This window comes from Theobroma cacao, chromosome 4 (genome assembly GCF_000208745.1).
Source record: "Theobroma cacao cultivar B97-61/B2 chromosome 4, Criollo_cocoa_genome_V2, whole genome shotgun sequence".
NCBI classification, from domain to species: domain Eukaryota; kingdom Viridiplantae; phylum Streptophyta; class Magnoliopsida; order Malvales; family Malvaceae; genus Theobroma; species Theobroma cacao.
Window position 1 is genome coordinate 31,101,373 of NC_030853.1, and position 12,503 is coordinate 31,113,875.

The 12,503-nt window shown below is 34.6% G+C and overlaps 1 protein-coding gene across 3 annotated transcripts; it reads left to right on the top strand.

Moving 5' to 3' along the window:
- Positions 1,840-12,455, top strand: LOC18603618 (serine/threonine-protein phosphatase 4 regulatory subunit 3). 3 transcript variants are annotated; one of them, XM_018119543.1, is made up of 24 exons: positions 1,840-2,237; positions 3,747-3,827; positions 3,961-4,060; positions 4,165-4,249; positions 4,422-4,471; positions 4,863-4,942; positions 5,343-5,402; positions 5,869-5,968; positions 6,079-6,156; positions 6,884-6,951; positions 7,091-7,159; positions 7,241-7,318; positions 7,395-7,490; positions 7,930-8,000; positions 8,138-8,215; positions 8,334-8,427; positions 8,585-8,683; positions 9,469-9,686; positions 9,772-9,883; positions 10,687-10,818; positions 10,900-11,007; positions 11,085-11,194; positions 11,274-11,372; positions 11,463-12,455. In XM_018119543.1, exons 1-24 carry the CDS (start codon positions 2,193-2,195, stop codon positions 11,992-11,994), a joined length of 2,643 nt encoding a protein of 880 aa, XP_017975032.1. In that variant the 5' UTR covers positions 1,840-2,192; the 3' UTR covers positions 11,995-12,455. The 3 variants fall into 3 exon arrangements, with proteins under 3 accessions (XP_017975032.1, XP_017975033.1, XP_017975034.1); XM_018119544.1 differs by having other exon boundaries at positions 11,277-11,372; XM_018119545.1 differs by lacking the exons at positions 1,840-2,237; positions 3,747-3,827; positions 3,961-4,060; ... (2 more) ...; positions 4,863-4,942; positions 5,343-5,402 and adding an exon at positions 5,612-5,698.

A 12,503-nucleotide genomic window follows, 5' to 3' on the forward strand; every position in this document is an offset into this window, starting at 1 on the left:
TAATTCTCAATTATTCATCTTATTTCCAATCAACTAACGGTCATATGTATTTAATTATCTCTAATAGTTTTTTTTTACTTATTTTTCTTGTTTCCAATCAACATATTTAATAAATTTCAACAACTATTTTTTCTTATATATAAAAATCATTTTTTTCAATGTATAATATCTACTTTTGAATTCTTATTTTCTCGTTTGCTCTTTATTTCTTTTTATTTTTAACTTCAATTTTTCTTCAAATAATAAATAAGAAGTCTGCTATGATATTATGTTTATAAAACTGTGAACCTTATTTATGGTTTGTAACAAATATTCAACAATTAAATACTATTATTTTAATATTTATAAATTTTTTATTTTAATTTAGAGTTTATATTATATTATTATATTATTTTTATTTTATGTGATAGTTGACTTATTTGAATTAAAAAATTTAATTATTAATTTATATTAATCATTTAAAAAATATATGATAATCACTTTAGATTTTTAAATTTATTGAGCCACTCTGTTGATCATTTCCTTTGAGCAATCATTTTAACCAATTAGGCATATCAAATCACTATTTTCCACACTTATTGATTTCACATGTTTTAGATATTGCTGGCTACAAATCTTATCAAACTAATTATAACCATCACTCGTGAACATCATATTCAGCAAAAAGAAACGAAAAAGCATAAACTATAATCATTTATTCAATTAAATTCTTGACTTTTTATTGTACTTTAATGAATTAAATTTTGATTTTTATCTCCATAAGTCTTTAATATTAGCAAAAAATCATTTATTGTCATATTCAATATTAATTGATATTTTATACCCATATAATATACTATCTAATTAGTTAATGTTATAACGTAAAACTAGTTAACATGTAAGAATTTACTTGAATACAAATTAAAATTTAAAGTTTCGTTTTAGTTAAAAAGAAGTCATAATTTCGAAAACTTTTTATTATTAAAAAAATATAAAAAGATCATGCCAATAAAACAATGCACCAATGGGCGAGAAGAGAAAGGTGAGCAAGTAAAAAACCAGAGATATTCTTGTCATGGATGTCCATTTTAGGATAGTCCAAAGGCAGTTGCATTAAATGTCAATGCTTACTCAAAGTCAGCGAAAGGGGATTGCCCCTCTCCCCCAATTATTTTTTTCTCAAATCTATGTTTTAATCATGCCATGGCCACTATAGGACTACACGAAAAACTTGGTCATCATCCATCCATTCATTCCCTTTTGAAAAAGGGAAAATTAAAAATAAAAAAAATAAAAAGGCTTTACTTAATTAACGAAAACCACACGAGGAAACGAATTTAATTTCACACAATCATCATCATATGATGATCATGTTTTATTTGATTTCTTTGTCAATTTGTCCCGCCCCCACCCAAAGTTTCCTACTGTGCCATTCATCCGTTTCTGTACAATTCACGCTGAACCCGTTGGAAATTCCAAAGATCCTCCCCCCGTCATTCCTTTCGCCCGGTGTAACCGTACTGAATCCTACCCAATGGGAGGCCTACATCTGGCAAACCTGATTTAAAGCAGGTGACGTTTGCTAGGATTACCGACCAGAAGTCGTGCATCTTTCGTGCTGCGATGGTACGTGTCGGACCGAGACTGGCTGAGGGGAAAAAACACGTGTTTAAAGGAATCTCTGTGTGCTTTGATTGGATGGCGGAAATAAAAGCGCGTGGATACCAGAGAAGACTAGAAGGTAAAATGGCGAAACCGTAATTAAGAAAAGAAACGAGCCCGTTAACCTAATCGCATGTCTTACATTTGATGTCGTACATTTGTATTAATTTTTTAATTTTTTTGTTCACTCCTCTTTTTTTTTCTCTTCTTTCGCTTATCGAAGGTCGGGGAGGGACGGGCACCTGCGCAGAAAATAGAAAAAATAAAAAGGAAAGATAGAGAGAGAGAGAGAGAGAGAGTGAGAGAGAAACGAAGGTTTATTCAGCTTCGTTAATGGCGGTTAGGGTTTCCAATTGATCCCTTCTAAAAGGAACCTTAATCTCTCCCGCCTAATATTTTAGAGCCCGCGCTTTCTCTCTCTTCTTATTTCCCCAAAACCCTAATTGAGGTTCCCCCAATCTCTCAATATAACTTCGATTTTTTCAATCTCTGCGATTCCTTGTGGTTATTTGGGATTCGAAAATTTTGAAAGCGGAGAGCGAGAAGCGGCGATGGGCGCTCAAGAGAAATCTCAAGGCAACGCCAATTCGATGCAGGTCAGTTCGTTTCTCGCTGTTTTATAGAAGCCTTGTTTTTTGGCTGTAGAATTGGTCTTATTTTGGTTAGTTCACTTCCAGGATGAGTTAGGTATTAATTTTGAATTTTTGGTATGTTTATTATCGAGGAGTGATGAGAATTTATAAAGTGAATGAAGTTCTTAACTTTAAATAAATTTAAATTTATTCTTGGCTTTGTAGGTAGAGGTGCGATTGATTTTTTCCTGTTCCGTAGTGTTGGTAGTCAAACTTGACTTAGGTTTTGGTTTGAAGTGTATAATGAAGTGAGATTAGCTTTAAGTGAGATGTCATAGAAATCTGTTGTTGGTTGGTTAAAGAAATTGATAATAAGTTCGCATTGTTTGCTTTTTTTCATGGAAGTTTTTGTGATTTGGGTGCTTAATAGAGGTATTGAAATGCAGTCGAGGGTGTGTTTTAGCCGTCAAATAATTTTACGCCTAAGAAATAGGGAACAGAGTGATTTTAGTATAAGTTTATGACAAATTTTGATTAAGTTGGAGGTACGAGTCTACTTTAGTTGATGTTAAAGGGAACTTACTACTAGACTGTATGAACTCTTAAGTTCGAAATGAGTAGGTAGTCATTACACCTGATATCAAGCTTATTTTGGTTAGGGTACTAGTTAACTAGGATCCTAGCCTGCTCTGCAATATTAGTTCATTGTAGATTACATGATTCCTCTTTATTTGTTGAAAAAAAAGGTATTCCATGTGTGGATAGGTTAATTCAGTATCAGATTTGAATGTTCTGTTATTTTAGAGCGTCAGTTTGTAAATTTAGAAAGCCCATGTTGATTTACTGGCATATCAATAGGCTAAAATGCATGTTTATGAACCCTATTTAAGTGCTTATTTCCTAACAGTCATCACAAGTAACATGCAATTTATATTTTTAATTTGATCTTTTCATTGTTCTTCAGATAGTTTTTGTTTATATGCCATGCACTTTCCCAAAGAGGCCTTGGAAGTATGACCTTTTGTTTTTTTTTTTTTCTTTTTACTCTGACTAGGCATTTTGAATTATGGTAAGGGTGCTGTTCCATGGGTGACTTATCAAAGCTAGGAAGCAAAGACAGTAGTATCATTGGCAGAACATCTTGGGCTGGAAATAGGAAGCATTTAGGTAGTTAATGCAATGATAAGATGTTAGCAGGTTATGGATCTACGTTGAAATCTTTAATTAGCTAGGATTGAGTAAACTTCTATTTACTTTTTATCTTACCTGCACAGTATTCGATGATCACAAGGGGGGAAAGATCATAAAAGTTATTTATTGTTGGCACTAGGATGGCTGAAATAGCTGCTTGAGGTCTAACTTCTTGTTAATGTGACGATGCATCACTTCAATGATATCATCTTTTAGTGTACCATTCTAACACCATTTTCAGTCTGTGTTGTTTGTCTGTGTGGATTTTGCATGAGTTTTGGGAATTCTTATTTAACTGTTCTCTCCTTATCTTTTTTTGGTCAAATTATTTTATGAATTCAGCGAGTGAAGGTCTACCGTTTGAATGAAGATGGTAAATGGGATGATCAAGGAACTGGGCATGTTACTGTTGATTATTTGGAGGTCTGTTCTAATCCTTTTTCTGATCAGTATTTGTCTGTTTTCAGTATAGATATACTAGATTTAGTTTTTAAAAATAAATTATTAGTTAAAAATGTGTTCTTCCTTTTAAATGAATGTCAATGTTATAATTCAGAGATCGGAAGAGCTGGCTTTGTTTGTTTTTGATGAAGAAGACAATGAGACATTGCTTTTGCACCGCATCAGCCCTGATGACATTTACAGAAAGCAAGAAGGTACTATTATGCCTTTGCTAATATTAGCAAATGTGATATTCTCAATTGGATGTTTGTCATTTGTGAAAATTTTAGTTTGACTGAATGATGTGTGTGTTTATCAGATACAATCATATCATGGAGAGACTCAGAATATTCTACAGAATTAGCACTTAGTTTTCAAGAGCCCACAGGATGCTCTTACATATGGTAAGTAATGTCTATAAATTGTTTCATATTTTTTGGTTTTTCCTCATTGAATGTTTTTGATCTAAATTTTTATATCCCCTTTTGTTACTGTTCTCTCTGTTGGAAGTTTATGATCTCAACCTTCCTATTTTCCTTTCTACCCCCCTCTATTTATTGTGTTCTTTTAATGCAGGGACCACATCTGTAATGTGCAAAGAAATCTGCATTTCAATTCTCTTAACAGTAAGTATTTTTGAAACCTGATCAAAGTTATTAATTCTTTAATCATAGTTTTTCTTACCTTCAAGTTAATCAAACATTGAATCCCTGTAAATGGTTTAACTCTCCTAGTAGTTTTTCTCCAAATAAAGACTAGAGTTGCAGAAATCCTGAAATTTGTAAGCAATTTTTTTGGTGAATAGAATGATGTATTTGTCTGCCATAGAGGTTGGAAGATCCTAACTAACTGGGCTTCATTGGTTGAGTGGCCACCATCTTCCACCTTTGATGCACAGAAGATTATTTCCTTCAGACTTGTGTGCAATATATTCATTTTAGACTTTATGTCAAATTTATTATTGTGCAATTTTGAAAATACCATCAAGAAATGACCAACTACAAATGATTACTGCAGACGAGACATTTCACACCATGAATAGTGAGTTGAGGGAGTTGCCAGCTGTCGAGCTTTCCACTCTTCCCATAATACTCAAGGTTCTAATTAATGATTGAGTCCTCTTGATTGCATTCTATTTATGTTTATTTTTTTTGCTTAGTGGTAATTTTTAGGCCTTTTCGTTTGCAAAAACATTGGATATGTTTACTCTTAATGCTTTTCTTCATTTATTTTTCCTTTTGTTTTGTGAATTTACTGTTCTTTTATGCCCTCCCATGTGTCGTGATCATCTCTATTTGAGCTTGTCTTATAATTATTTGTAATATATAGTAAGTTGACTATTTTCTTTTTCTTCTGGATAATGTCATTTAGAGTAAGTTGCTGAACCTATATTTTCTGCGTTCCCTGCTTATTTTTGCTTGGAAAGCTTCTCTAAGTTTAGTCTGCTCAAGCATGTTTATATGATTATTTGTTAAGTTGATCAATTTTGTCCTTCAGACTGTGACTGAGAGTGGCATTGCTGATCAGATGCGGCTGACAGAACTTATATTAAATGATGTATGATTCTTTAACTTTGCTTGTGCGTACATTTCCTTTTGTTAATGTCCTCTATATGTAGATGTTATATGGTTTAGTATTCTGTAATTATCTGCTGCTCATCTATCTCTTGTTAATGTTGGTATTTCTGTCTTTTTAAATTACTAATTGATTGCTGTGTTATAAGCTGATTAATTTGGTTTTCTTCCTCTAGTTTCTCAACTCTCTGAGATTTTTTCATCTTGTTGATCTTCCATGTTGTACGGAGAGAGTTTGAGCATCTTTCTCCACCATGCAACTATGTGTTTGATTTCTTGGTACTTTTTATATTTTTCCTAGAACGTCATGTCTGTATCATTCGATATCCTGGTTTTTTGCTATTGTTTCTGTTTCAACTTTATAGATAAATATCGTTGTCTTGATTTCCATCCATGTTAGTTTCTAAATATTGTAGACCTTACTGAATTGAGTTGTGATCTTAATGCAGCAAGATTTCTTCCAGAAGCTGATGGAACTATTCAGAATCTGTGAAGACTTGGAAAATGTAGATGGTCTTCACATGATATTCAAAATAATCAAGGGGATAAGTTAGTACTTTTTTTTTTACTTAAATGATTATGCTTCTTAGTTAAGACATGGCTGTACTTTACAGGTGATTCATGGGATCTCTGATTTATGTTATTGGTTGTTTTCACAGTTTTGCTCAATAGTCCTCAAGTTTTTGAGAAAATATTCGGAGATGAGTTAATCATGGACATTATTGGTTCCCTTGAATGTAAGTTCCATCGCTGTTTGTTCACAGATTTATATTAGTGACTGTTGCTGGATTGAATTGAGGGTTTAATTTGCAAATTACTTATATGACTCTTTGGATGTGGGCTTCAAGGTGTAGAATCCTGCACAATTCCTTTTTATGCTAATAACATTTTTATATTTTGGGACCTTTTGGAATTTCCTATGTTCAATGTTTCTGTGGTTTCTCTTTTAGTCTTTTCAACTGGTTAATGATATCTGTGGCTGTCTGTGTTGCTGTTCCTTCAGTTCAACTTCTAAATTATGTTTGAATAATCCAATAGCTTCTACATCAAACTTTATATTCCAAAACTTGAACAGAATTGTCAAGACACTCATAACTTATATTGCAAGTAGTTATGATGTGTAGCTTTGTGACATTGGTGAGGAATATATGTCTGTTTTTGCAAGTGATTGGTTGTAAAAAAGCAAGTTGGTACATGAAATCTTTAAGTGGAACAATCTATCTCTCATTGTTCAGGAGGTTTGAAGTTGTTTGATGCCTGTTTTATTTTCCTGTTTATTGCTTAAAAATTGGTTATTTTTTGAGCTGCATGTTGGGTTGCCATTTAGAATTTATGTGCCTTACTCTGTTCATTCTGGATTTTCAACTTATTCTCGTATGATATTTGTGTCTGCAGCATTAATATTTTTTCTTGATAGTTTGTATCATTTTCTGGTAAGACAGTTTCTTCTTCTTTGGTTTGCAGATGATCCTGATGTTCCTGAGGTTCAGCACTATCGGAATTTTCTGAAAGAACATGTTGTTTTTAAGGAGGTAAGGTACACTTGAATTGTTCTTGCTTCTTAAGATGGAGGTGTGGACTGAGGATTAGAGGGAGGTTAGATAGGAGAAAGAAAATCAAGGACCTTTACTTGTAGAAAAGAGTTCATTTTATAATATTCATCTTTTACAGGCCATTCCAATTAAAAATCCCATGGTCCTCTCAAAGATACACCAGACGTATCGAGTTGGTTATCTGAAGGTATGCATCTTAAATGCTTAACTTATGAGTCCCACTCATATCTTTAGTTGCGTAATTCTTGCTTTGATTTGCTTCTTTCAGGATGTTGTTTTGGCAAGGGTATTGGATGAGGCCACAGTTGCCAGTCTCAATTCTGTAATTCATTCAAATAATGCTATTGTAAGATTTTTATTGTTTGTTGGCAAATATATTAGGCCTTTTGTTTCTTTGCCCTAACTGCTGTATTGTGTTGTAGGTTATTTCTTTATTGAAGGATGACAGCACCTTTATTCAGGAATTGTTTGCAAGGTTGAGGTCTCCCACCACATCAGCTGAGTCGAAGAAAACTTTGGTAATTGTTGATTTGGAAGTGAAGTTTTATTGTACTATTTTTCATTTGGTTATGAAGGTTGCTTCCTTTACAGCTAAGTGTTATGAGTGGCAGATTTGGAGATAGATCAAACTTTGTTGACTTTCAGTTTGCTTAGCCCTCCTTTGCTTGTAGTTTGTCTAAGATGATTGATTTTTGTATTTTCATTGATCCCTTTTAGATGTTAGACTTTGATTAGGTTATGAAAGGTCATGATTTAGGTGAGGTTAAATTTATGAATGTTAAGGCCGAAGAAATCTTCCTTTCCTTGGTTCATGTACATTCTTCATACCAGTGTCTTGTCTCATGTCTTTCTGGAATGTTTGTTATCTGTAGCTCTTTAATGCATGGACTTAAGCTCTGTGGTTCATTCCATTTGATTTATGTCTGCATTAATCCTGTTAGCTTATTTTTTCAATAGGTATATTTCCTGCACGAATTTTGTTGTTTAAGCAAGAGCCTGCAGATGGTGCAGCAGCTTCGACTATTTAGGTATGCTTTTCTACAAGTTAGACATCTGGTATTGCTGTAGCTATCTTGTTTCTTAAAGCTGTCATTTCTCCAGAATTATCTTTTGGACAATTAAATTTTATTTCTTTGGCTGAAGTGTCTGTTTTCAATCATTCTAGGGATCTTATGAATGAAGGTATCTTTGACATTATCACTGATGCTCTACAGAGTCAAGATAAAAAGCTTGAACTAACTGGGTAATGGTGGCATTTGTAGTATCTCTCTTTTATATATTTCTTTCCTTCTTACATTGTGTGTAAACTTTTAATTTCCTAATTATTGAGTTCTAACCATAGGTCTCTATAATGGATGCAGGACAGACATCCTCATACTGTTCTTGAATCAGGATCCAAACCTTCTGCGCTCCTATGTTGTTCGCCAGGAAGGAATTCCACTTTTAGGACTTTTGGTACGTGTTTTATTCCAGTTTGTTGGTAATATGGTATAATGAGTGTGTAGAAACACAAGAATTAGATGAACTTAACAGATCTCTATCATTGGTATATATGTGTCTGTATATATGGAGAGAGAATATGAAGAACTAATATGTAGTTGTTAACTTACAGGTTAAAGGGATGATAACAGATTTCGGGGAGGATATGCACTGCCAGTTTCTTGAAATTCTTCGTAGTTTACTGGATTCATTCACATTGTCAGGAGCTCAGGTGCATACCTAGATACTTGATTTCTGTGCTCAAGTGTTATATTTTGGTAGATGGGAAGTTGCATAGACTCTCACTCAACCTAAATTCCAAAATAATTGGGGCAGGTTTCATGAATCCTTCTCTTCTATTCTTTTTAGTTTAAGGTCATATTTTTTGGTCTAGCTTAAGCTCTTTTCCAACCTTACTTGTCTTAAGTTATGTTGCTGCTCTAGAATGTGGTGCTGTTCTTTGAGAAGCATGGACTTGTATTGAATTAGATTCTAGGTCTGGTTGTAAGATGAGAAATTTTCAACAAGCTGAACTTGGCTCCTCATGCACAGTAAGGTAGAGTCATAGAGTTATTGAAGAAGCTGAATATATTGATAAAAATTGGGTTGTGTCCTTCCTTTTGTGTCTAACTAGCTCAGCCAAACTTCATTTGGCTTCTGTTTGATCCTTAGTGTGCTGTAGTGTTTGATCCTTTGTGTGCAGTAGATACTGAGAGATTGATACTATATAACTTACTCAGAGATCATGGCCGTTATGATGTGTTTTTCATACCTCATATATGTGTTATCTTTACATTGGGAGTCCAAAACATTTTTGGGTTTCTTTATGCAGGTGTAAAAATTTTGGATGTTGATTTGTGTTTTATTATATATATCTGCTGATTGTTGGAAAATTTTGTCACTTAAACTTTGATGTAAGATTTAATTTCTTTCTCTATGCTGGTTTGATTACTAGTTCTAATTTTGAAGTTGGATTATGCCATTAAGTGCTTGACCTTATATTATTTTTTTCTGCAGAGAGATACAATTATTGATATTTTTTATGAGAGGCATTTGGGCCAGCTAATTGATGTCATAATATTGTCATGTCCTTCTGATGGGGCTGGCCAGTCAACCAGTAAATTGGCAAGCAGTGCAGGAAGAGTTGAAAGTCAAAATAGCACGAAGCCTGAAATTCTGTTGAACATATGTGAATTGCTGTGCTTTTGTGTTGTGCACCATCCTTATAGAATAAAGTAATCTTTTCGTACTAGTTTTATTTCATCTAGAAATTGGCTCATGAATTGTAGATGTCGATTGGCTTTTCTTCATTGTTTGCAGGTGTAATTTTCTCCTTAACAACGTTATAGACAAAGTTTTGTTACTGACCTGGAGAAGGGAAAAATACCTAGTAGTTGCTGCTGTTCGCTTTGTTCGCACTATTCTCCGTCATGTAAGTAAATTCAGTTCATTCTTTAGGGTAAATTTATATGCCATCAGAGTTCAATATTTTGTGCTCACTCTATGACATCTATAGAATTAGAAATAGCATTGAATATATAAATGAAATTGGAGCTGAAGCTGTTTGTTATGTGAATCATGTCTGACTTGGCTTTTGACTGTTTGCATATGGTGACGGGGAATTAGTTTCTCACGTTAAATATTCAGATATGTATATGTTTATCATTTGAGATATGAGAGGTACATATATGCTGTGCTGACTTTTCATTTTTCCAATTGTATTAATGTGAGACACATATTTGACATCTCAAAGCGACTTGGGTAAGGGTCCATGACATCAAATACAAGGGACCAATACCATGTCTCACACTCAAGCCTGAGCAACAATACGTACCAGGAATAACATAATATTACAATTCACTGGTTGTTGGCAGATCTCCTGCCACTACTGTTTCTACTGTAGTCATTTGAGATGTCTCAGTTGTTAAGGATTGGGCTATTATGTTTGTTTGCACCATTGCTACCCAACTGGGATATAGGGTGGAGAAATTTTCTCTTTTTTAAACTTTCTTCCCCATTCACTGGGCCTTCTATACCGGTGATCTTTTGTTTTGTTTTTTTCATTGTTGTGCACTTGCAATTTCTAGGAGTCTGGTTTTTCCATATTATAATGTTATGCTTCTTTTTATTCTCTAACCTTCTTGCAAATCAGCATTTTTTGTGGCTGGTGAATGTACAAGTTGATTAATGCTGTTACGTGTTTCAATTGCTCATCATTGAGCTGTCATGTTGCAGGATGATCATCTAATAAATCATTTTGTTAAGAACAACCTTCTCAAACCAGTTGTTGATGCTTTTGTTGCTAATGGAAATCGTTACAATGTGCTGAACTCTGCAGTCTTAGAACTTTTTGAATATATCCGCAAGGTGCATATCGTTTCTGCTCTTATATTTGGATCATAGACATATCTGGCAAATTGTGTCTGCTAATAACTTTGTTTCATGCAGGAAAACTTGAAATTATTGGTTAAATATCTAGTTGATTCATTTTGGAATCAGTTGGTTAAGTTCGACTATTTGGCTTCCGTTCACTCTTTGAAAGTTAAATACGAGCAGGTATTCTAGCTCCCGACCAATTTTTAACTGAGATTTTTAGAGGTAGAGCTTCTTTGACGTGATTTGTCTGTTTGCAGTGCTTGGAAAATTGTGGAGCAAAAACGAATGTTAATGCCCTGGACCCAAGAAAACGAATTGATGAGCGTGCTTTGGAGAAAGAAGAAGAAGACTATTTCAATGAGGACAGGTATGCTTCCATCAACAGATGAGTTGAGTTTTTTCTTCTGATCCATTTCCTCTGTAGTGATTGAATGTGGATGCTTTAGCAGTGATGAAGAAGATACAGCATCTGCATCTAATACTCAGAAAGGACAATCTCAGCCTGTTTTGTCCAATGGAGTTGCTGCAAGCTACCCATCATTAAGGTATTTTAATGACCTAATCCTAGATGATTACCAACAATGATTAATAGTCTGTTTGGGCTCATAATTTATGCATTCATTTTAATTTTATAGCCCAAGATCTGGTGGACTCGTTGACTACGATGATGATGAGGATGATGAAGACTACAGACCACCTCCAAGGAAGCATGCAGAAACCTCGGAGGAGGATGAAGGAACCATGGAGTCCCTTAGGTTGAAGCGTAAGTTGACTACTAAGGAAAAGGAGCCTGACCTAGCTAAGAAGCAGCGATTGGGTAAAAGCTCTAAATCAAGAGATAGTCTATTTGCGGCTTGGTGTTCAACACTAAGCCAGGCAGTGCTGCCAAGTAAGAAAACTGCAAATGCCATGCATATATCTACTCGGTCACCTGAAGGGAACAAAGGCTTAGGTGAGGAAAATCATGTAGAGAAGGAATCTGGCAGTCCCAGAAGTTCTGATAACAATAGTAGTTCTTCAGAAGAGGACAACCTTGTAGATAAGGAACCTCCCAGAAACTGTTCAGATTGCTTGCATAGCCCCTCAGACAATAGACAATTAAGTGGAGAGGACTGTCCGTTGATACCACCAAAGTCCTCACCTGAGATGGCTGTAAATGGATCTTAAGTTATTTATCAGAATCATTATGCGCAGGGTAACTTGTTTTCGTGTTTGTTTTATTCGACTCAAGGATGTGCTTGGTGACTATACAGTCTTCGGCTACCAAAGAAAAAGTGGACTGCCAAAAAGAATTGGATGCGAAGAAAGTGGAATGAGCAGGACAATGCTGAATTTGTTTGTCGGAGGGGATGATCCTGTATAGTGCACCTGAGAGCATGGAAGAAACACGTACTACTCATTATGCAGCTAAGTCTACCAGGCCTTTTTCTGATGCTTTGAAACTGAAGCTAGGACTTTTCTGCTTTGGGAGCCGCCCAACTGTTGCTTCTGTAAAACATTTTACCTGTCTTTGTCTGATTTTTCCCCCTGTTTCTGTTCTTTTTCTTTTAAATCCCTTTTCCTTAATTCTTGCCCTTATTTAGCTTTGTGAACCAACTGATAGAATGGGCAGTAATATTTGCCCTCAATAGTGTCCCTTTGTTGTTCAGTTTTGTGGTGGGTGTGGCTGTTATAGA